This window comes from Chinchilla lanigera, unplaced genomic scaffold (genome assembly GCF_000276665.1).
Source record: "Chinchilla lanigera isolate Chin_1 unplaced genomic scaffold, ChiLan1.0 scaffold00016, whole genome shotgun sequence".
Lineage (NCBI taxonomy): Eukaryota > Metazoa > Chordata > Mammalia > Rodentia > Chinchillidae > Chinchilla > Chinchilla lanigera.
In genome coordinates, this window is record NW_004955417.1 from 24,226,936 (window position 1) to 24,252,853 (window position 25,918).

Sequence of the window (25,918 nt, forward strand, 5' to 3'; positions counted from 1 at the left end):
AATGTGTCCCTTCTAAAAGGTGCTGCAGGGATTCAGAGCTGAACTTTGGACTTTCACTCCTCTAGCACACAGACTTGGCCATTTTGTCCTTTCAGTGGTGGTGATAGGAACACAGAGCATAATGAATAAAGAGAAAGCTTGCAGACTTTTTTCTGTTGTCAGTACTCAGATAAACAAGATCAGTAGCCATAACATTTTCTTTAGCTGAATGTGACATCCTAGAAGAAAACACCCTGGTACATGATAGCACGTCTTCATTCTTAGTCAAAATATATTTTTAGCCCAATTGTTATGGTGTCACAGTAAATACAAAATATTCCCCTCGTGCCCTTCTGCAGCCAAGCAACTTGGAGAGAAGCATAGCCCCTAGAAGTGCATGGGGTTTATCTCCAATCAGCCGCGCGCTGCTCACTGCCTCATGGGCAGGGTAAGTTTGAATTTAGATAGAATCAAGGACAAAATTACCACTGCCGATACCTCCAGGGTGTTCCTGTATTACAGCCCTCAACAGAAATACTGTAGAGGTGGCCTGGATGTTGCTGATAGTGTTCAATGACTTGGAGGGGACTACGACTCTGAACTATCACGCTTTGGAGAAATAAAAAGTTGTAGATCAGCTTCCAAAAGCAATTTTCAAGCAGTAGCAAAAGGGAGAGAGAAAAGGCTTAAGCATTTTTCAAAAGTGAGAAACCGGTTTGAGGCCAGCTCCTACTGAACACACATAAATGGTGACAGGAGGTTATTTTCTCATTAGGAACCTGAGACTTATCTCAACTGTACTACTATACACATTTTGTGCCCCAGGCACGCTGGTGTGTGTGGGGGGAGCTATTTAGAATTGAGGGCTGGTAATAACTGCAGGCTACGTCAGCCATCTGCACAGAGCCAGGTATCTCCAGCTTTTGACTTCAGTGGCAGAAGCATACATTCTTCCTCTCCAGAGGAAACTGCAAGACTGTGTTGTTCTGTCCTGTGTTAATGATAACATCCTCAACAGTCTCAGCAGCAACTAAAGTTTGCTTGGACACTTAATATTGCTAAAATTCACTCATATATTAACTGGTTCAACTCCAGAAACATCTAGCGTGCCAGCAGGACCAATATCATCATTTCTCTTATTTCTCTTCGACAAATATGAAAACCATAGTGCAGATTTCCCTCAGGTGCAGAAATGACATTACTTTAGAATTGAAAGGCATCTTCAGGGAGCTCATTTTGGCCTCTAATTCCACAGAAAAGGAAGGAAGACCAGGAAGATCACACGATGACTCAGAAAGAAAGAACTGAGATTCCATGCAGACTTGGACCAGTGCTCTTTCAAATTGCAGCACTGCCTGTGACAGTGGAGAGGCGTTTCCTTCCCTTCAAGGGAGACTTGCTTCTGTGTGCAGTTGCTGGGGAAGAGGAGTGCAGCTGCTGAGAGGCGGTGCCTGACTATCTCAGTTCCTAGGCCAATGCCTGCTCTGTAACAGGTACTCAGTAGATATATGGGAGCTGAATGTGTCTTCTAAGAGCATCTACGCTGTTTTAGAAATAGAACTGCAAACATTTGGCATAAACTGAAAGTCTCCTGATCAGACGCAGAGGAGCATGTGTCATCTATATGCCAGTCTTCTCCATAAATGACACAATATGCCCAGAAGTAACTCGGAAACTTGCTTGGGATGGGAATGGGGAGGGGCACTAGTCTTGGGGGACAGTGGGGGAGCACTCAGAGACTCCGGTTTTTAAAGCACTCTCTTCTACCCTCACTAAACTTTGTTCTTCACCCATATTTTGACATTAAAAGCTCTAGTTCTCACCAGGGGGTCATTTCAAACTGTGTCTCCTTTCTCACTGGCTCTGCAAAGAAAGCCACTGTTACAGACATGCGCTGTATCCTATAGGTGCTTTCGGCACAAAGGAGGTCAACAGTCACACGAGAAAGACACTAACGTTCTCTGTTTCAAGGTGAGTCGTGGGGCAGAGGATAAAGCAACTGGAGCTGAGTGACAGTGCGTGGTAATAATTTGTCTCAGGTACGTTCATCAGGTCCTTTCATTCCCATTTTCTTATATGATCGTCATGACTTCAAGGTGTAAGGAAAATCATGATTTGCTTTCCTTAAGAGGTGAGATCAAGGTTTGCAGTGGCCATGTCACATGCTCAATGTAAAAAGTCTGGGAAGTTTCCTAACCCCAAGTCCACTGTTGGTCTCATTTCCCCAGGGACATGGGGTGCAAGGCGGGGAAAGGCTGCAGGGTCCTCACCCCTCTCTGGTGTGGGCTGGGGCAGGTTGTCTGCTGCACAGGTTAAAAGCTGGGCTCCAGGGACTGGGGACTTAGCTCAGCGGCACAGCGCCTGCCTGGCAAGCACAAGGTTGTGAGTTTGATTCCCGGTACCGGAAAAACAAACAAACAAACAAAAAACAACAACAACAAAAAAGCTGGGCTCCAGCAGCTTCTCACTCCTCCTACGGCCCACAGAAAACAAAACTGTGGAAAGCCTACATTTCAGTCTCCTCAAATTTATTTTTCTAGCTTTTCAAACACACAGTATTCTGCTCTAAGCTTTCAGAAATTGTTGAAGTTGAAATTCCAATTAACCTCGGTGGTAAGTGCCGTAACTATAGGGAACTTTATGTTTTTCATGAAATGAGAAGGAACCTCAAATGTTACTGGAATTTGCTAAAAATGGACAGGGATCAGGATGCAGATGATTAAGCTGACAACGCTCTGTTGTTCAGACTGGAAATACCGGCAAGTTCAATTTTTAATGCAGAAGTGACTATTTTTATTAGCTGTGGTTCTTTGTGATCTTTTACTTTTATATCACATATATGAAATATATGTATACATACACACATATATGTAAAATGCATGTATATTTTATATGTCTCTCCATAGACATTTATACATATTTATGTATACATGTACATATATTTATATTTTATTTTTCTTTCTCCTTAAGAAGATCATTTAAGTCCAAATTAAGCATCAGGTAACATCAACGGGATAGCTGATTTCATGGATTAAATATCCAAATAATAAAAATTCCAATGGGTCTAGACACATTACAAATAAAATCTAGTCTTAAGTGTAGCTGTATGTGGAATTTAACATTATCTTAATATTTGGCCAGGAATCAGGGAGAAAATAAATAGTATTCCTTCTCTGGAACATGATTGTTAAAATAAATATTGTCTTTTGGCAAAAACAAGGCACTGCTTTCCAGCCTCCGGGAGATCTTTTTCTTGTGACGGCCATGGCACGTTCTGGGACACCGATGAACGAATATGGCTTGAGCTGCCACGATGAGGCAGCATGGGACACACACCCAAAGCAGGAGACTCACTCCCCGGGCGTCTGTGGGCTAGTTATGGAAGGGCAGATAAACAGCCTGACTTCCATTTCTTGCTGCTAAGCGAAGCCACCAAGTGTTCTCCCCACAGACTCTCAAAGTGGCCTTGCAGCCTTCCCGTGATCAGCCATGTTCTACCTGAAACGGCACTGAAGGCCCACTGACCACACCTGAAGGAATTGTGAGAGGAAGTGCACCAGCTCCAGGGAAGAGTGCTGCATTCCAGGCCCAGTGGTCAGCCTTCTGTAAAGAGAAAGGCTGGGATTTGGAGAGGGAGGGAAACAGGATGAGCAAAGACTGCAGAGAGAAAATGTGTGAACAGAAGAGACCGAAGAGACAAATATGGAATAAAAAGAGCGTTCGCCTTAGGGCTGGGCAGTGAGGTTCTATCCCCATTGCCTAAGGGTTTCATGCAGAAACTCTGCCTACTATGGTACATTCCCTTTCATAAATACTAAAGGTAAACAAGCAATGGTTTCTGGTCTCTAGACACCCACCGCCACCCTATAACAATCGGTATCACACTCTGGAAGGTGTGTGATTCTCAGTCATAGCTTTCACCTCAATACAATGGGTAGAATAAAGGTAACTTCAAGAGATGCCAAAACTTCCCTTCGCCAAGTAAAGCCCTTCCACATACGGTCTTTGGGTTCATCATGAGTAACCTTGATAGTTATTCTTTTGCTCCCCCTAATGACAAAGTAAAGAAAGCTTCAGGTGTATTGCACTTTTAAAGACAGATAAAACACTCAGCCCATCTCTTTGCCATTTAAAGTTTGGATGTAGCCGGGCTTGAGGCTGAACTGGTAAAGATGACCTCGGTACATCCCTGCGAGCAATATGAGCCTCTAAATTTTCCCACTGAGTTGGACAAGAATCAGCATATCCTGTTTTGAACATCTGCACAATTAGATTGACAAGCGAGTGATTCTGATTGCCTCATGCATCCCTGTCCCGTCCAATCTTTATCCATAAGGAATATGAAATAGCTGCTCTTACTTTTTTCTATCTAGACAAAAATGGAATATCAGGACTGACTGGAAATGACGGTCTAAAACTCATTAAACTCTCTTGCAATTGCCAGAGGTGACATATGTATACTCAGCACCATCATTTTCTTGAAAATGGGAAATAGGAAAACTTGAAAAAGTAGATCAAAATGCATATTTTTAGAAGTGGCACAATCCCAGGCAGGCATATGACCTAGCCGAAGCTCCTTAGAATTCCTGATCGAGTGCTGACATTTGTGTTAGGTACTGCCACACCCTGTTACATCCGCATAGGCTCCTCCCGACTCCACTGTTTGATTTCTCAGCTCTTAGCCACGCTTAAGAATGGTCACAAGAACAGCGGTAGGTGCATGTGTGAGCATCTGGATTTGGACTTCCCCAACTGAGTTTTTAAATCCATTTTGCCCACAGTGTAAAATGGGCACCCATGAGTCTTAAATTAAATTTCTATGAGAGATCTGATTGTGCCCGTATTAAAGCGATCATACAAACTTTCATGACATAAGAGATTTCCTCCCAAAGAAATAGGTAAACAGAAAAATGCAAATAATCCATATCACAGCTTTAAGGTTTTAATGAAATACGAATGTTGCAATTAAAAAAATAAGGAATTCAAGCTATTTTCTCACTGTGACATCAACAGGCTCTCCCAGATTCTAAATAAATGTGTTTCATACCTCTAATAAAAGTTCACTAAAATGAGTAGGCCCTAATTCTGACAGTGTAGTGTAGCAGAAACAGATACAGGCTTTGGAAAGAACAGTGCTCACTCTCGACACGAGATCTAGCTGGGTGATAGGTGTGACCGTAGGCAATTTTCTTAAGTTCTCTCAACCTTGGTTTTCTCATCTGTAGGCTAAGAATAACAATTTACCAATTTCACACAGTTACTGTGCAGACCGAATGGGACACTGTCTTCGTCATAGTGCGGCACACAGCACAGGGCGGATGTGCAGAATTGGTAGCTGTTACTCTTTTAAAAGCTTGTCCCTCTGAGATCCCCTGTTTGAAGTCTGGGAAAAAGCTGCCTTGGTTGCTGTGAAACCACAGTGTCTGAGTCTGGTGGGTGGCGCTGAGCATATGTTAGAAGGCTGTGTTGGGCCCTTCTCTCTGAGAGGCAGTTAGACGTGGCACTTTTTTGGCTGTGTTGGGACCTGTTCATCTCGGAGCATGGCTTGTTTCCTGTTTCTCTGCCATCCCCCTTCCTTCCTTCTTCTGAAACTCATCCAACCTTTTTCTTCCCAGCCTCTACGAAAAATCAGTAATGAAGGCTAACACTACCACTCCCTGAGCCTATTGGGATGAGAACATTTCCTTCTGTTACCCCTGGGGCAAGGTGTCATAAGCTGGCAAGGTGCTCTGTGCTCCTCTGAGCTGGGAAGCCAGGGTGGTGGGGCCAGGCAGCTGTGACTAAGGGGCCTGACTAAAGGAGGAAAAGAGGAAGCATGGGAGAGGGGTGGATCTGCATCTGTTCATCAATACCTGTGCCCCAGCAGAACTGGGGAGAGTCAGCCGACTGAGAAAAGGAAGGAAGGTTTGCAGAGCCAGGTTAAAGACTCACAGTTTAAGTGGCCAGCATCGTGCCCACAACTAACACTGGCATTTGGTCCTCCTGCAGGATTTCCATCTGCATCACAAGTCTGTACCTGCCACGCGGAGCACAGCTGGGAAAATGGCCTGGTCTCCAGTGGCTGCAAACTCTACTCAAGCCCCTGCCCTGGTGCTTCCTATCCCCACAGCCCTACAGAGTTTTTCTCATTTGTAAAGTTGAGTTGCTTTAGTGTGAATTAGATAACATATGTAAGGCACTTCAGCCCAGCATATGAGAAACTATCAGGAAACTTAGCACCTAGAACCAAGACACTAACTAAGGAACAGTGTTCTCTAAGCAAACAGAAAAATGAAAATTGAGAAGTCACAGTGAAGAGCTAAGGAGAGTAAGAGAAGAAATAGTTTACTGACGACAAGAGCTGTGATAGTGCTAAGAGTTAGAGAGGAACTCTGAACTTGATATTCATCATCTCCGCTTTCCGACGGAAACACCTGGTGCCCAGATTTTACTAACCCGTGTAAGTCATGGTACCAATCCGCAACAAAGAGTAAAGACAGAGCAGACTTGGGGGAAAGGGATATTTATAAACGACAGCTCTAGGGGTTTCATCTTGTTGTTTGATGTTTTGGTTTTCTGTGGCCATAGCTTACCTTTGGTTTGTTTTCCCTGCTGTCCTGGAGAGGTGGTGCCGGAGTGTGGGCCTTCACAAATTTGTGAGTGGGTGGGCTCCAAGTAAGTACAGGTTCCCGGGAAAGCCCCTAGTGAATCACTCGACCATCTGATGTTGACTCATAGCAATAGGAAAATGACATGGCAAACTTCTGTTTTTATAGGTTAATTTAGACCCTGTGTTCTTGATTGATGCAGACTTGCCACTGGGAAAACAACACTGTCACAAGATGCTACGGACTGACTGTCTTCAACCCAATCATGAGTCTATGAGCTGGAGGAGCTTTTCTACCACACAAATAACAATGGCAGGAACAATAAGAGATGATAATAATAATAGCTGCTATGATGACGGACTTGGGAGAGATTTTATAGACTTTATCCTTTAATCTTCAAAATAATGCTGCAAGTTCCATTTTACAAATGCAAAATTTGAGGTTAGAGACTTAAAATAATACGCCAAAATAGTCAGTGTCTAGCACAATGACACAGATGGGGTGAAACTCAGGTGCACAGCGACAATGAAACTCTTTTGATACTAACATCCTGCATCACTGCTTGTGATGATTTCTCAGAAAGTTGGATCTTCTTGAAGTCAAGCAATTCTGATTTTGATTGCCTGAGACCCTCTTTTCCCTCCCCTCCTCCGCTGGTATTGAAGGCGTCAGCCATCAGAGACTGCAACAGTAATGCAGTGAGTTCAGAGTTCCTGCCATCATACACTACAATCAGCTCACAATAACTGGCAAGAAACAAATAATTTTTAAAAAGCTTCCATTCACTTAAAATGATTTTTAATTTTATAATGACTAATGTATAATTATAGTGGAAGGAGGTATTTAGTTAGAAAAAATAACTTCAAAAATAAGAGCTCTTTTAGTGTCTATTTGCTCCGGGGTTCTAATTACTTTGAAAACTACCAACACTTCCTAGATGATGTCTAACAGCATTCAATACAGCTTCAAGGGAAGTTGAACCAATCCTTTTTTTAGAGCTTCATTAACATAAGGAAAATAAATAACAAATGATAAATATCAGGTGCACATACATATGAGATCATTATTACTTTCCTATTTTATTACCAATTCAGGTCTCCCATGCTAGAAAAAATGAAAAATAATATCAAATATGTCTTCCTGGTCATTTTTGAAATGAGACCAACAAATAAGACCAATAAGGAACAATAAACGTGGTATTGTTTTCTGTAATATATTAGCAAATCCTGGTATCTTCAATTTGGTTTCATTACATTTCCAATATGTGTGTGCATCAATTCATCTTCTTTTCTTCCCAGAGTTAAGATTTATGCACTTTATTAATCACCTCACGACAGTCATCTCAGCAGTTTCATTTAGCCGAGTGAGCCAGTTAAAACCTTCAGACTGCTGGGGATGTCACACGGCAGACTTTGGATTCCTGGCAACCAGCATCACTCTTGCCAATAGGAGAGTTCATAGGACGATTCATCTTGGGGCCATCTAATATGTCACATCTGCCTCTGCTCTTTTCCTAATTGATAGGTTCAAAGAGAGATACCCTCTATCTCACACAAATTTCTCCCTGAAGCAGCTGGGGATGTAGTTGCCTTAGTAGCATCAGTTCAAAATGGCAGGCAGTGAAATGTTCTGTTTTCTAAATGTAATGCAAATGATGCAAAGGGCCCATGCAGCATTTTACAAGCTTTCCTTTTCCAGAGGGCCTTGGTAGGCAACAGCCACCTGCCGTGTGGTCACTGCGTGTCACGTGCTCCGAGAACAGGGTGCTGCCCGTGTGCTGGGTTGGCCACGAGCTGGCTTCTCAGTCCAGCAGTGCTGACCAGAACCAGCATCTGTCCACACCGCACTTCAGCTGTTAACCTCTGTTCAAGTTCTTGGTAACACTGGATATTCTTTTAAAAAATCACTTTTCTGATGTCAGCTCCACTCTTTGAAATGATTTAGTTCTAAACTCAACGTCATCTCAAATAATTTTCTAATACTCTTTAAGTCCCCAACGGCATTTCAGAAGCCTGCCAGCTTCCTTTGAGATACTGAAAGTAGAGAGTTGAATTCCAAATGTTATAATCAGAAAGAAGCAAATTTACAAAATTATTCATTTAAGAGAGGTTTTTTTTCTCTGAGCCCTTTTGGTCTTTTCTGTTTCTGGGATCAAATGGAAGAGTTTTGGGGGCACTTTTCATGCTAAACTTGAATAAGGATTCAATGACTTGGCAAGCTTGCAAAGCATGAGCTAAGTAAGAATTACAGCATGGCACATGAGACCAAAAGTTAAAAAATGACCAATTTGATATTAAGAAAATGTAACGAGAAATCCAGAGAGGAAAATGGGTTACTGCAGTGACATTTCTACAGTTTTTCAAATGTAGTCATGGTTCCAAAATCTTGGAATTAACAGCATTCAGAACTCCTGAGCCTCACAGGTTTATAAAGTAGTAGTGCAATTTAACAAAGAGCATAGCAGACTAGAAATTCAGAGGCCTGTGTTCTAGCCTTGACCTTATTATACTAAACTGCAGAGCTTTAGTCTTGAGCCATTAACCCACCATACAAGAAAGGAACTGGGATACACAATGATCAGCAATCAGATGGCCTCAAGGGAGACTGTGAGTTTCCTAGCTTCTTGTGAAAAACCTAACAGATCTTATACACTTACCCATAATGTGATGGTACAGGCTAATGCAAATATCACATTTATTTGCTTTGTCTTTAGATTATAGCAATTGAAAGAGGTAGCAATTATTTCACACATATTCAATGTTCTCATTGGAGCACTATGTTTTTATTTAGTGGAAAACTGAAAACTGAATTAATTACTACTGAACAAGTAAAGAAACTCTTTCAGAAAGTGAAACACATAGGAAAAATAAGTTTAAATGAAAACCCATGGCAACCAGTTTAGAAATGGTCTCATCAACATCTTAGCTCAGAATTTCTATGATTGCAAATAAGTAAACAGGAATAGGAAACTAAGTTATTTAGTCTTTTTCCAGTGTTTTCTGAGTTCAATATAGAACTGTTTTTATTTACTAAATGCATGGCTGAATAACTCCTTTCCCTTTCAATTCTGTATTTACCTGAAGAGAGAGAGAAAGAGAGAGAGAGAGATTGAGATTGTAACCAAACCTCCCAATTTCCTTGGCTTACTCCTTGCTTCACTGGCCTAATTATTTTAATAAGCAGCTTAACTGGAATGCTGGCTTACATTTATATTTCAACTTAATTGCGCACAGTTCTTAGTACAATGAAAATCTTAAAAATCTTTCCCTATTTGTGATAGGGGTTCACTGCGTTTAGTTGTTAGAAATACCAACAACATAACTTCACTATATCTCTGTACACCTTTGCCTTTTTAAAAACACAATTAAAAACACACAGATAAAAATGCTGAAGTTCTATCATTTGGCTGTTCAGATGAAGAGAAGACAGGGTCCCCATCCCAGCCTGCAGGAGAGCCGGAGCGGGTGGACAGAAGGACAAACCAGCAGCAGCAGCCTGGTCAGCTCCCAGCCCAGGCTGCTTCCACTCTCCCATAGTTAGCAAATAGCTCTTTTCAAAGGGGGAAAAAACAGGAAGTGGAAAAGAGAATGACATGGAAAGTCCCTTACTAATCACAGTCCCTGGGGAACGGGAAACAGAATTTCCCTCATGGTCTAATTATTCCCTAGTATCTTTAATGAAACCAAATCAGGCCAGTTTCCAGGGTCTGGCTGATGTTTCAGAGGTCTGGTTTCCTTGTGCCATAGGATCTGAAGGGAAATATTTACTAACTTCCTGGAGTTTCCCTATTATCCTCCATCGCTATTTCGTTTTTAGAACAACCTTCATCATCTTTTTGACATAGAAGGAAAAGCTCGAAGAGCATAGATCTATGTAGACTGCCACGTGTTTTCCTTGCATCAAACCACAAAAGAGTGGCTTTGGCAGGCGCACAGAGCTGTGGATTCTTTGCTGAGAATCTGTTAGGCACTCAGCAATGGGTCCTAAGATCGCTCCTGCTTTGCCTGGCAAAGCAAATATTCCTGCTTCTTCTCATCTGTGCTCCTGCATGTGGGCCTGTGAAAGGAAAAACGCTGCAGGGTGATGCTTCAGAAATGCAGTTCTACTGTCTACCATCAACGTAGTGGGGCAGAAGCAGGGGATCTTGGTAAATCTAGTAAAACACATTCTGGGTCAAAACACATCCTTGGATCAAAAGCAGTGTTCACAAATATCCAAGAAAATTATAGCTGCCTCAATTCAACACTCAGGCAAACTAGACTTCAGTCCTCCTTCCTGCATTAAAAAAAGTCCTTGTAGATTGGTCCTCATTTCAGGCTGCATTTGAAGCTCAGAAACGTTCAGCAGCAGCCCTCAGATCTCACAGGTGCAAAGGGCAGCTTCCAGCCGGAAGTTTTTCAGGTGCCTTCAGGATTATCCAGCTCTGCTCCTTTGAAGTGTTAAAGCTGCGGGATTTTCACACAATCAACTTGGTGATCCGTGCTACCTGCAGCGAATGTTACTTTGACAGTTAGCCCCTTGTGGGCCAGAAAGATCTGTGCTTTGTGCGCATCAGCGGTGGCACAGGCTGGGCATGTGATCAATCTGTGTGAATGCAAAGACAACACAGAAACCAGAAAACAGAAAAGTCAGTTTATATGTGGTTTTAAAATCCATGGTTTTCCTCAACAACTTACCTTCTTAGGAAATTGTAACTTTCATATTACCATGGCCAGTCTGTCTTCAGAAAAAAAAAATTAACACTCTGGTGAAAATCGGAGCCAGATGTGAGCTGGTGGACGCCAGATGATGGGAAATGCTAAACACCCGCAGTGTGCCGGGGCGGGGGGCAGGGGGCAGAGCGATGCCCTCCAGACTGGCTCAAAGCCTGTTCTTCCAAGGCGGTCTCTCACAAACACTCAGTTGGCAAACTCAGATTTTGGAGGATGTACACGATGCGGCAGGAAGAAACAAAGGCAGGTGGGATGCCGGTAGGGAAAACGAGGTGCCCCTTACCACATCTCCAGAGGAAGCCAGTTTTACTGCAGGATTCTCATACCCAATTCAGGCACTGGAGGCACATCGTCTCAAAACTAATGAGAAATCCACACTCCAATAAGATGTAGCACAGTCCACTCAGCGTAACAGAGGTGGTCCTCAGCTTGGGGCACCCTTCTTCCCAATCACAGAGCAACCTGCTTTCAGGTCAGACACGTCTACTTGCCAGGTGAGGTGGGGCAGATGCTAATTCAGTAATGAGGCATGAGGGGACATCGGGGACACGGCAAAGAACCTGTCTCATGACACTGATGAGAAAACGTTTCCTTTCAGAATGACAACCAGCAAAGCCATTTTCTTGTTCGATGAGTACAAATCTGTTTTATTTTTTACCCAACCACTCTGGAGCCTGCTCACTCTTCTCTGAGCTGAGCAGGCTGAAATGACTGACAGGAGTTTCACAAACATGAGCAACTAAGGTACGCACCATGGTTGGCAAATGGAACAGAAAGTTAATTGTTTCATCAGGGGAAGAGGAGCTCCGGCAGCTTCCTTCCCCAGGAGAGCCTTCAAGCACCCTGGAGCGCGGCAGAAATTACCAGTAGTTACATGTCAGGAGGGCCCCGTTCTGAAAGATTTTTTCCAATGTAACATTAATAATTTATAAAGAGGCCAGCACACAAAACAGTATTTGTGAGAGGGACTTGGTGGTGGGATAGACAGGAACTTAATGTCTTAATAGAAGCGGAAGGACGAAAAAGAAAAGAATTCTTAAAAATCTGTGTGGATGATATGTGGAGTATAACTATTGCAACTATTGTCAATAGTGAAAAAATGAAAAAGCATCATGTGGGGTTGTGCTATCATCTGCTTTCTGGATATGTGGTTGGATCCAGGAACATTAACCTGATTAAAGGGAGTTTTTACAATTGCGTAGACTCATCTAGCTAAGGGAGGCCGGGATGTGTTCTAGTCTATTGTGTAATTGTCAACAGTAAACTTTGGAGTGCAGGAACTTTATTATGCAATTATGTGAGAAAGAAAAAGGGAGAAGCCAGCTTTCATTTGCAGTGTTGGTGGTTAGAAAGAAGAAAACAAACTTTTCTTATTTGGAAATTGGGAAAACAGGACATACAAGTCATCTAGACACAAGAGGAACGGAACTCGTCAATTTTTGGCATACCGCTTCACTCAGAGTTCATCCATTAGCTACAACGCAACATGAAATTAAAAGAGAATTGGATTCCTCTAATCAGCTGAATTACAAGGTCAGAGCTCTAAATTACTGTTTTGTTGTGCGAGCTGCAAATTATTGCTGAAAGGATCTTTTTATTTTTATGCATTCATCCAATCTCTGTATTTTTATACTTTCCTCATAGCTATCAGAAAAGTGCTGATGCAAATGTACATAGCAATCCAATACGTATAGATTACATTTTTATCATTCTGAATCTCAGAGATGCTTTGAAGATCTGAACTAACCAATATTCCACTTGTTTGAAAATGCAGTTATGCCTAAATAGTGTATTTAAATCCCAAATATCAATGGATTCATCATTCCCCATATGAAAGTATCAGATGCTGGAACCTCAATTTAGTATTTTAAGTCCACAGTGATTTTTATGAGATCAAAGCCATGGTGAGAAAATATACGTTAAATCCTAGCACACAGAAGACTGCTTAATAAGTCTAATGATAGCCCAGCTGTTATGCGGTGAGCATTTACTAAGCAATTCACACTGGGAGAGTCACTAAAGGGATCCACTGAAATATGAGACTGAGACCTCGCTCTGATTGAACGCAAAATATAGGTAATGATAGAAGGAAAGAAAAAAAATAAAATGACCATACTAAGCATTTCCATCAGGCCACACATTTAGCAAAGAACCACACATGTACCTGACACTTACTTTACCCCTCCCCAGTAGGAGTTCCCATGCCCATGTAGCTGGCAAAGAGGAGGAGGGTAGTGGGCCCATCATGCAGCAAAGAGCTGCAAGGACAGTCTTTCCAGCTTCACGTGCCCACTTCCCACCCCTCTCTGCCTGTTCTTGTGTTCTCCAATGCTAAGTGCTCTCTCTTTGTGTATGAACTATGTTCAAAATGTTTCCTCTGCCTCCAGATGCAGCTCAAATATCTCAAATATCCTCCTCAACCAGGTAAGCCTGTGCCATTATATGCCTAGCCAGTAGCAAAATCTGTACTTCCCTATCTATTTGTAGGAGTGTTTGATTAATGTACCGCTCTTCCACATGGGGTTGTAAATTCCCCGAGGGCACAGCTCGCACATGGTACCTTCTTCACTTGTCCAGTGCAGAGCACACAGTAGGTGCTCAGTAACCATGGGTGGAGAGTGGCTTGGCTATTCTTGCCCAGAGCCAGTGTGGAAGCTGAGGCTTTCTTGTATTTCTTGTTGCCATTCACTCTCCTGTTATGTTGTATTTCCCCCCCAGTTGATATCCAAAAGCCTTTGTCATCTTGCAGTATCCTGCAATATAAGGCAAATGCCACTCCAGTCTTAATTCCCAATTGCTAGATGTTGGTTTTCACTCACTCACTCACTCAGTCATTCACTCATCCATCATCAATTCAACAAGTATTTTTTAACCACCTAGTCCATGCTAGCCACTATTATACAAACAGACACAAATCCTTTGAATGTATGACATTCTGGTCTAAAATACGCTAATTCAGTCTTCATGCACCTTCTAAGTGTTTAACATATATGGCTCCTTGTATATGAATGCACAACTCATTGAAATGCAGATTAATCACCAACTACTAATATACAGTATATCATATTAAGTATGAGGTTAGTGTTTGAAATAATAATGTATTGCTAACTCCTCTGTGCTAGGTACATTTGGAACACCGTGATGCTTTTCAGGAGCACTGTGTTTATTATGTCCATGGTTTTGTGCCTCAGCATTGACCTGAGAATTCTTTTTTGGGGGTGGGTACCAGAAATCAAACTCAGGACCTTGTGCTTGCCAGGCAGGTGCTTTGCTGCTGAGTTACATCCCCAGCAACCTGGGGTTTCTTTTTGATAGTTGCTTTCATGGCAGGTTTATCAGCCCAGGAAAAGCTGAGGCTATCACCATGCAGGTGCTCTGCATTCCTGCCCCCTACTTGAGGAAGTAAGGATCCTAGGAATAGCCAAAAGAATGCCCTAGGGTCGGTAGTTCATGAAAGAAGAAAGTTACCTAAATATTTAAGCCATGGTCATGTCACCAGTATAAGAACACCTGACATCACAGGGACAGCATATGTTAGATGTGTGAGCTCTCGTATGTTCATTAAAAAGCCAAAAGAAGAAATACAAATCACTAATAACTGCAAATGCAAATCAACCTCATCAAGAGAATAAATGAAAATTAAAATGATATTCACAGTTAGAAAAGATTCAAAAAGAAAAAGATATCAATCATAGAATTTTTTACAGGATAGAAACTGATATACACTCTTAGTGGGAGAGTAAATTGTAAATTTTCACAAAGGCAGCTTGTTAGTATAGGTATATAGTATGTTTGTTAAAATGTTCATTTTTTTTTAGAACATAACTATGCCTTGATAAAAAATGAAGTCAGATTTACAATATATTCCTGCCCCACATTTTTATTGGTACATACTGGTTATATAGATTAATTTGTTTCATTCTGGAAGACGTGGACACACACATAACACACTTTAATCACCTCCTTCCTCACCTCCCCTCTAACTTTGTGCTTTTTGTTTCAATATATATAAGGTATCTGATCATATTCACCCCCCTACTGCACACCCTTACACCCCCCCGCCTCTCACTGCCTTCCTCTTGTCTAATAAGAGCCTTCTTTCTAATTTCCTATCAATAGGTTTTATTTATTTTTATTTTTTTTTTATTTATTTATTTTTTTTTTGGTTTTTTTGTTTTTCTCCAGTACCGGGAACCGAACTCACGACCTTGCGCTTGCGAGGCAGGCGCTTTTGCCGCTGAGCTAAATCCCCAGCCCCTATCAATAGGTTTTAGATGCCACATATTAGGGAGAACATACCTTTGTCTCTCTGAGTCTGGTTTATTGCACTCAACATGATGGTCTCCAGGTCCAACCAATATTTTGTAAGTGCCAAAATTTTGTTTTTTGGAGCTGAATAATACTCCATTGTGTAAATCTGCCATGTTTCTTTAATCCATCCATGGGTGGGGACCCATGCTGGTTCCACGTCTTGACTATTGTCCATTGTACTGCAATGAACATAAGTACACAGACGTCTCTATGGTACGCTGACGTTAATGCTTTCTGGTACATACTAAGGAGTAGGATAGTTAGATCAAACGGTTAGCTCCATTTGTAAATTTTCTCAGGGACCACCATGTTTATTTCTGCATTAGCCTTACTAATCTACTTTCCCATCTTCAGTATAGAAGGGTTTATAGTGTATCTATATCTAGTCAAATAATCTATAAATAGAAAAACTCAAGTGTATTGCTCATATTAGAAAATAGCACTTGTATTTCTATCCTACTAACTGGATTTTTAGGTGTAATGACTTTTAAGTATTTTATTTCTTTCTTGTAGAATTTACCTCAATTTTTACCCACTTTTACTAGTGGATTTCCTTGCTAAGGATCAGTTCTTAGAATATTATCACTTATATCCACAGAGATATAGGGATAGGGACGATCATCCCATTGTCGCTTACAATAACAAGGAAATTAGCAGCAATACTTGTTTGGTTTGTTTGAATAAATGAAAGCGTTAATGTACAACAGAATATTAAACAACCAGCTCTACTTAAATAGCATGATCATAAACACCTACACAAATTACACACTTATATAATTGAACATGGACAGGGATTATCTTTGGATAGTAGCTGGCGCTGTAGATCAACTTCTCTTGTACCATTTTTGGCATCAAAATTCCCTTTAATAAACACACATATGTTTATGATCAGAAAAATGAGTACTATTTTAAAATGTAAATTATTTGTTTTCTGTAGTTTGGGGGCCGTGATTTCACGTGAGTTAAGGTAGGGCAGGATGTGAAGGAGGACTGGGGGAAGTGCATGTTTTCCTAAGGTGTATTTGGGAAATACCATTGCCTTTTGCCCAGCTCGGTATGGGCTAGATTTCAGTGGCGAGGATGATACAACATTTGCATGAGAAAGGAAGACAGTTTGACAGGAATCTAATCATATGGCACAGCGTGTGAGGAGGTTGGGGAAAACTGACCAAACAAGCGAGGTACCAGAGCCTGATAGATACCAAGACCCAAGCCAGACAGCAGATCCAGTGAGCTGGTGGGGCAAGAAGGGGAATGTGTACATCTAGGTAGAGCTGAGAAAAAGCAGATGGGTCAGATTTTGCAAAAACAGTACAGAAAAGAGGAGAAAGGCGAGTGGAGAACCACCAGGGAATTTTAAGCCAGGTTTCAAAATGGTGGATATGTGCCACACTCCAGGACCCGGATATTTGGTGCTGCTGGGAAGTGTAGTTTTCCTGTGCGCTCAGGAAGAAAAGTGGAACAGCAGTGGTCTCAGCAGCTCAGCTGCACCAGATCAACAGGAATCTTGTTTGCAATACAAATCATAATAAATGACTGTGATTTAGTCAATCATTAGGGGCTCACAGTCAATGATTAAACATACCTTTAGGCATCTGTGATGCACATCAGTGTTGGAGGGCCATGGGCTGAGTGATTATCTACCTAGTGGCTTTCTTACGTCTATTTGTTCATTTTGAAATGTTACAGATTACTGAGAGTGAGTGTTCAGACAATTGGATGTGCTTCTGAGCATTCACGGACTCATTCTAATGAGAGTGAACTTTACAATTTCTACAAGTCACAAACATGCACAAATCTCACCTTTCTGGAACTTAATACGATACATAAGATGTTTAAAAGAACTGCATGCATTTGAGGGGCATTCATTTGTGGAGTTAAGTAAGTTTTTTGAATTTGTAAGCCTTTTCTAAAGGCTCAAAAGTTTAAAGAGGTCTAACAATGGTTAAACCTTTTACAGAAACTTATAACCAATAAAACAGTTGAAATGCTAATGACAAATGAGAAGCAGGGGAATAAAATTCTGTGAACAAAAAGGAAAAAGAAAAAAAAAAAAACCGAAACAACTTAAAGACAAAACTTAAGGAGAAAGAAATACACTGGAAATGTGGTGCGCTCCCTGGAGGTGATTAATGAGCAAGGTATAGTCAGTGGGGAGAACTCACAACATGCAAAATGCTAAAAGCGGAGAACTAGCAAGAGCAAAAATGTGAAGTAAGAATTTAAAAAGCCGTCATTATCGACGTGGCTCTCTTGATCTGCTGACCACCTCAAGCACTTTCTGTCTTGTTAAAATGCTTACAGGGACTGAGTCACTCCAAGCTAAAAGCTAAAGAAACAAAAGCAGCTCAGCCATCATATGCCCATTATCACACTGACCCGGATTCATCAATGACACCTCCAAACTGTGTTGAAAGCTAGAGTGCTGGACTCGTAAACGATGTATGTGAAAGGAAAGGGACTGCTCACTTGTTTGTAGTAAAATGTGCATAAGTAAACTCTTTTAATATTTCATTAACTGTGTAAGACCTGCTAGAATGGCATATGTCATGATGGATACTTTATTTTTTAGCCAGCTTTTAAATGATAAAAATTTCATAGGCTCCTGGACAAAAATGATCTGTACAGATGGATACAGAATAAAAGTGAACTACTCCCTTTCTACATTTTTCAGACATAACAACTACTGCTCATTCCGTATGTTACTCATAGACAGATTTTCTACAGGTGCCTCACTTGTGTTTTAGGAGCATCTCATTTAAAACAGGTATCTTAATAAGCTGTCATGAAGAAGGCAAAGGTAATACACTTAGAGGACAGAAGTGGAAATTGAGAAACTAAAAAAGCTCAGGTTAGGGTGAAGAATAAAACGAGTGCTTAAATACACTAATGCTGGGAATGCTGGGCAAAAATCTTTCCAATACTGTATAGCACCACATGTTTGAGTCTTTTGCTTGGGTGGATTAAAAAGGCAGAGGAACAGAGGGAAGAAAAATTAAACCTGTTTGTTATCCATGGAGCCAGAGATGAACTTGGATGCCTTCCAGGAAAGAACAGAGAACCTCTACTCTTATTCACTCTGTGAATTTGTCAGGGCACATCTCATAATGTGAAAGGTAGCATCCTAAATCTGTGGCCACATTCATTTATTCCTTTGCTTATGACATCATTTATAATATATTTATTGAGCGTCTACTGTGTTCCATTGCTCTGACCTCAAAGAGCTTACAACAGAACTGAAGAAAACAAGACTAGAGTACCTGAAACATTTGGAGAATAATAAGAGATGATATGTAATAAAGGGCTAAACTGAGTATAATTAAGTGCCAGCCTGCACGGTGCCACAAGCAACAGTTAATTAAATCCAGGCCAGAATCTGCGTCCTGGTTCTAAGAAAAGAGTTTCCTTCAATCTCTTACTTTCCACTGTAACTAATACCTGGAGTTCACTCCAGCGATGTAATTTAGCAGGGACTGTATTTCCACACTCAAAAAAGAACTCTGTTGTCTTGAAATGCGTGTGTGTTTAAAAAATATCTTTTGCTTTAGAAGAGGGAGGTGCACGTGGTGAGTGATATTTAAAATTTAATACAGTACTTCTGGGAAAAAGATGTCTTAGGCTTATAAAACCCAGAGAGAAGTCTGGAAAACCGGCAAGGCCATCCCTTCACATCCAAGTGGGCCAGCAAGTCTGACTTATTAACCTAGGGCAAAATTCTTGTGTATCTTTTCTTCCTGCATCTATGGAATCAAAGTGCAAGTCAGCATCTGGTTTTGGAACATTATAAAGCCATATGCGATGCTCACTAATAGAAAATGCCTTGAAGGAAACTAAGTTAATACATATGGCTCCGAATTTACAAATGAAGACTCATCCATCATCAAAGATTCTGAACTCTTACTGCGATGACATTGCCCAAAAGTTACAAGGGTATCTGTTTTCATTTGTGTAGCATCCCTGTCCACACAGGCAAGTAAGAGAGGACATGTGTGTATTTCCTGGACTTGATCTAGGGTATGCAACACACTCTTCAAAGGGATTAAAGGGCCGGAGGTCTCTTAGATGTGTTATGCCAATCTCATGTCAGAAGGAACTCATGTTGTAGAATCTTCAAAAAGAATAATACTTATACATCTTGCCAAAGTCATAAATACTATTAGAGGTTCTTTAAAAAAAAATCCTAACCCAGTTATATGCAAAAGACAAATAGCTCTGGAATGGGATCTTGTGGCTGCAGTCTAAATATTGTATGGTTTCCTTTTCCAGGAGAAAGAATATGCAGTCCATATTCCATGCCCTCACATGTCTGATTAGAGAAGACACTAAGGACAGGGTTTTAGAATTCTATGATTGAGAAAAGGGAAAGGAAAATCAAACACTCCCATTTCTTCACTGTTGGCAGGACCTGCTTAGGATCTTAAGAAGCCAGTTTCTTTCCCTTCCAATTTTGACCTTTTGTATCTGGCAGTCATTGGTTTTTCCCCCGCCTGTGTTTCTAATGGAGCTTGAAATTAACATGGCTTTTTGTTTACCTCCTAATTTGTGTGCCGCCATCATCAATGTTGGCAGCATAGCTCTGGGAATAGGGCTTGTTTACTGCTCCCATTGAGGGAGCAAACAGAAAGACTCAGAAAAGATGGTTCTGCTCATCCCATCCCAGTGTAAATTCCTCTCCCTGACATGGAAATACTCATCAGTAATCAGCTGATGACCTTTGGTATGGCTGGCTGTAAAAGCCAACAACCATGTTCCAGTGTGGATGCTCTGCAACACTATGGGCTGACTCAGACACAGTGGAGCATCCCTCTCTGCCCTCCCTCCCCTGATGATATGGTACCCAGACACTGAACCTCCTCCTAGCTATCTCCACCCTCCAGAGAATCCCTGGTGGCCTCCCAGGGTTCTCCCTTCTTCTGATTCTTTGCGAGGTGACGATGCCCAAGTCTTCAGATGCTCATTTTGCCTGGTTGTTTGTTTTGCCTTCACCTTTTCACTGTACCTTGTGTTGTCCTTCACGGTCATATCAAATTCAGCTTGAGAAAGGAGGAGGTAATAACTCTTCTGCCAGGAACTTCACAACAAATCTTGGAAACAGGGTTTTTAAGGTTTCATAGTCTTTTGATCCCACTCTTTTATTCATTAGTCAGTTTTGAGCACTTCACCACCAACATTTACCTTCTCCATCTAGGGTTCTTCAATCAGGAACACATCCGGGAGGCATGGAAACCTCTTATCTTTATGCTTTAACTTTCAAAACACTGTGTTGTCCATGACTTACTATTTTAACCTTTGAAAGCTGTAAAGTTCAGGGGCATTAATTTCCCTCACAATGTTGTACAATAATTACTGCCATTCCATTCTGAAGCTTTATCCACCCAGAGAGAAATTCTGTGCCTAATAAGGGACTCCTGTTTCTTGCCCTCTTCCACCAGGTCCAGGTAGCCTCTATTCTTCTTTCTGTATGAATCTGCCTATTCTAGGTGCCTCCTATAAGCGGATCTGTCACTTTGTGTCTGGCTTATTTCTCTTCGAATTGTTTTCAAGATTTATCCATGTTAAATACATACCTGAATTTCATCCGTTATGGCTGAATAGTATTTCATTATAGGTTTATATTACCTAATGTTTACCTATTTTTCTGTTGACAAACATTTGGGTTGTTCCCTCTTTTAGCTATTGTGAATAATGCTGCTGCAAATATTGGTGTGTATGTATCTTGTTTGAGTTGTTGCTTCAGTACAAGGATCTTTCTTTGCTTTGTTTAGAGGTAAGATCTAGCGGGTGCTCAGTGATGAGCTGCCTACCCAGGTCCACAGCTTGGGTGTTGCTTTAGTCACTTACCTGTCTGTTTACAGTGCATGTGTGACCCTCCTTACCACTCAGTACAGAGCGGCATCTCCAGGCCCCCTGCACCCTGGCTCCTAGGTAGCTTTAGCTAGTGGGAGGCACTTGGAGGAAACTGGAGGGCCAGAGAAAGGAATGGCCAGCGTGTTTCTTCCTCTGTCACTTTGATTCTGGTGGCATTTTTAGCACTGGCTGCTTTTCCACTTGGCTCCAGCATTGACTGGAATGGCCCACTGGGCTCTAAGATCTGCCAGGGAGCCTGTACTTCTATTATGGCCTCAGCTCTCTCTTTTATCTCCATCGCTGGGCAAGGGAAACTTCCTATTGTTGCTAATCTCTAGGTTGCCTCATTTTGATGTGAGAATGTCCAGCTCTTTTATTACCCATGTTGTCAATTCCCTACTTTAGATTTTTCTTCTAAAAAATACTTGGAGTGGTATCTGCCTTGATAGGAACCTCACTGATCTGTGTCCTGTTGAGAAAAGAAGGTCCAAAGTTTCTTAACCTGAAGACCAGTGGCAATGGCTCCTAATTGCTCTGAATGTATCACCCATCTAATAGGACAACTAGCCGTGATTCTGTTTCTCAGCCTCCTTTGTAGTGTGGTGTGGTCATGTGTATTAGCTTTCCTGTCAATGAGAGAAAACACTGATACCTGCAGCTTAAAGGAGAGGGTTATTGAGGCTCACAGTTTCAATGGGTTGATCCATGGTTGTCTGGCTTCAAGGCAGAAACAGCGAGGTGAAAGGGCCTGCCAGAGGAAATCCAGCCATCCCACGGCAGCTATAAAGCTTAGAGAGAGAAGAAAAGTTGGGGACAAGAATGTAACCTTGAAGGTCATGCCCCTAAGGACCCAGCCCTCCCACTAGGTGCCACCTTCCAACAATGCATGGACTACTGAGTTGATCCAGGGATGAACTCACTGATGAGTACAGTGCTTCTGCGATCCAACTACTTTCCAAACACATCGGGCTTTTGGGGGACATTCTAATCCAAACCATAACACCATATGAACAAGTCCTGTCCAATGATATACTCAGATGTTCTACACAGAACACTGTAACCCTTCTTTAAAAATTAGGTGCTCTGTAGAGTCTGTTGGAGTTCCACATTGGAACATGAAAACATGGACCACGTTCTAGGAAGGGCAGGACCAAAAATGAGACCAAGTCCTTGAGAACTGATGGAGTTAAACCACTACTGTAGCCTTGCTCTTCTGACCTTTGCAATTTTATATGAGCAGCAAACAAAACACTCTTTTATCTATACTGTTGCTATTTTGAGTCTGTGTTTATTGCAGTCAAGGAGAACCCTAAGCAATTCAGGACCAAATCAAGAACTTCTGTCCCTGACTGCTGATGAATTTTCTTGTACCTTTCCTTAATTAAAGTAAGGTGCTTGATCCTCAATCTTATCCTAAGTTTTGGTTTCCTCCTGTTGATACTTAGAATTGACCTACTCTCCTCTACAAATCTTTCAAAAAGCTTTATTCCCTTTTAACAGCTTCTGCTTTGGCTATTAAATTTTCTCTGGAGGGGTGGGGTAAAATTCAAGCTGATATCCAACCTAGAAAATGATTAAAGTCTGGATGTTAGAGAATTTTTAATTAAAAGCCTAGGAACATTGTTCCTTGGGTATTAATAAAGTCAGTAAAATGGGGAATCAGTGTGACCTAACATCACAAGACAGGCAGTTAGTGTCCCGGTCTGATGGACCTTCTTCATGGAGCTGATGGGCTGTAACTGCATCTAATGACTGCTGAACACAGATAAATCTCACCTGTACTTCACCTGAGTGGGCATCAATTAGAAATATGGACTTCGAGGATGGAGGGTCCCAAAATTTACTGTGTGTGAAATCATTCAGGGGAATTTGTCCCAGACAAAGATTCACATCTCTCTGCTCATGATTTAGTTGGACCACAGTGGGGGGTCACAGACTGTCTGGTAGGAAGGACTCCAGCTGCCTCTCAAGCTCATAGTCTATGGACCACACTATGAGAAGCACCGCTTCTGGGGAATTCACAAGGCAGCTGCAAGGGCAGAGACTTGTCATCAGCTGGGAGTGGGACTAGTGAACATAAACGGATGTCTATCATGTGACAGGGCCTCTCTCTGGCAGGCATTATTCAGACATCATCTTAGTTTATGCTTAGAATGAATCTGCATTAGTGTAACTGTTACCTTTGTTCTACAGTGAACATTCTGAGACTGAAAATTAAGTAATTTGCCTGAAGTTATAAAGGAGCATTAAAACCCTGGGAAGTGAGTATTGACACATTCTTTTACCACTCTAGTTTCATTCTGAACCTTCTCTACCATGCTCTGATCCTGGATGCTGGCACGTACAGAAAGCATCAGGTCCTCTTCTTCTGGCTTGAGCTGTGCTCTGCCAATGGGAAGTGATGGGAGAAGACAGGAGGATGGGCAGTGGGGTCAGGGCTTTCGTTCTCCCAGCCACCATTAGTGCAGGGGGCCAAGGATGGCGCCATGACCAAAGATCACATCTCTTGCTGCCTGCTTTTTCCACACTGCTATGTCCTTCAAAATTCCTATGACTGTTCCCTTCCTGCACGAGAGAACACTGGTCTAGGTACCACTGATAAGTGGTGCTGTTCCTTTCTTTCTCTCTAAGTAGGAGGAGGCTGTACACCTACTTCTTTCCTTCTCTGCAGCCTGTCCCTAACTTTGTAACAATAGTTCCTTCATTGAGTTCTCCAAATCATTCTAGGCGAGTACTCCATCTGTTTCTTGCCAGAAACATGACAGATTCAGGTCTACAACTCTGAAGCTTTGCTCTTTCTACTCCTCCACTTTGCCCTGCACCTGTAACGATGGCAGCAATGATACTGACCATGACATTGGCACTTTTTATATGTAAGGTGCCATGCTGAGTGCTTTACATAAATATTTTTATTTAATTTACAATTATATTGGATCCAAGGCACTTTTTCACCCTCATTTTACACAGGAATGAAATGAAGAGTAAGATTCAGAGAGAATGCTGTTGACTCCTACCAGGCATGGGGCCATCACACATGGCTTCCGCACCTACAGGTGTGACAAAAAGTCTTGAAAATATAGATCCTGAGAAGTCTATGCCACTTATTTTTCAGACTTTTTTTTGAAAAATGCATTTCACTCTACTGTTTCATCCCAACTAAGTTCAAACCCTTTCTCAACACAAGTGGGGATTATAATAGCTACGAGCCCTTGTGATACCTAAAAGCTTGTGCTGAGTGCATCTCCAGCCCTGCCCTGTTTTCTTCTGCATCCTGTTGATCACACTGCTGCATAGCTATTCCTAAAATTCCTTTTGGTTATGGATATGCCTCTGGAAATTATCAATGTAATTCAAAAGGCAACTGCTAGAATCAACCCAGATTTCAGGTGATACAAAAACTTCAAGGAAAATCTCCTTCCAGATTAACAAGTTATATTTTTGCAGCATCAGATGCAACTACAGTCTCGATAGCCAGAAAACTAAAAGCCAAACTATATTCATGATCAAAATACAATCCATGAATATGTCTTATGTTTCCAAATGAGAGGACTTTGTCTACAGAGTTCTCTTTAAGATTCCATTCCTTCTCTTAAAAGTTCTTAAAAGTATCTCGTCTTCATTTAGCTTCTAGATTGCTGATTACGTTAATCCTCTATTTCCTGTCTTACCTCTCTGTGATTTATGCTCAGGGTTATGACATTAACTCCATTCTCACTACTGAGTCATACTAGTCTCTTCTTGGTATATTGTTTTTATTAATTTAAAAAATTTTTATTATCTGTTTTCAGTTTACATAATGATTACATTCATTGTAGGGAGCTGGCACATGTACATATCTTTATTCTTTCTCTCTCTCTTTCCTTCCCCTCTCTCTCCCCTTCTCCATCTCTTAGTCCATTTCCCATCTACGGAGCAGGCAGACTTATTCCCTGTCCTTGTGAAACTTACTCACTGGTGGCAGGCATCACCAAAGGCAATTACAAAATAATTATTGGAGGAAAGAAAATATTTAAATCTTTTACTACTTATGAAGTTGAATTCACATCCAAGACGTATGCTGTTGCTTCCAGGAATGAGGACAGGAAGAGGCATTAGCATGTTGCATAAGTGGTTCCATCTCCTCATAATGGTTTTCTTTTCTCTGTGTATTTCCTTAGCCTCCATTCATCCTTCAACCCCAGGTACAATCTCTCTAATTAGAAAATAATCAATCGTTCCTTTGGGCTATCTGTTTACTTTGTACTGTTTCCTTCTTTCCTACATGCCTCAGACTAATATCATTGGTTTATTTGCTTATTTCTCTACCTTGATGGGTAAGTGCTGTTCAGTATGTATTCCATTTTGACAGTAGAGTATTCACTATATTGAAGAAACTCTAAAGCTAAGAACTACATTGTAAAGACTCCCTTGCAGCTAGATTGTAGGTTTAGCCAGTTAGATACTTCCAAGAGATTGCGTAGAGGAGGTAAGGTGGAGTCTACA

General features: G+C 41.4%; 1 protein-coding gene across 3 annotated transcripts in view; it reads right to left on the minus strand.

Moving 5' to 3' along the window:
* The window catches only part of Samd12 (sterile alpha motif domain containing 12), a 404,233-nt gene that overhangs the window by 89,596 nt on the left and 288,719 nt on the right, over positions 1-25,918 (minus strand). The window contains exon 5 of one of the 3 annotated variants that reach the window (XM_013512787.1): positions 7,043-8,599. The exons of the other annotated variants lie outside the window; for them this stretch is intronic. Coding sequence (XP_013368241.1) covers positions 8,571-8,599 — 29 coding nt within the window. The 3' untranslated portion in view covers positions 7,043-8,570. Of the gene's footprint in view, positions 1-7,042; positions 8,600-25,918 lie in introns of those variants that run through there. 3 annotated transcript variants of the gene reach the window in all.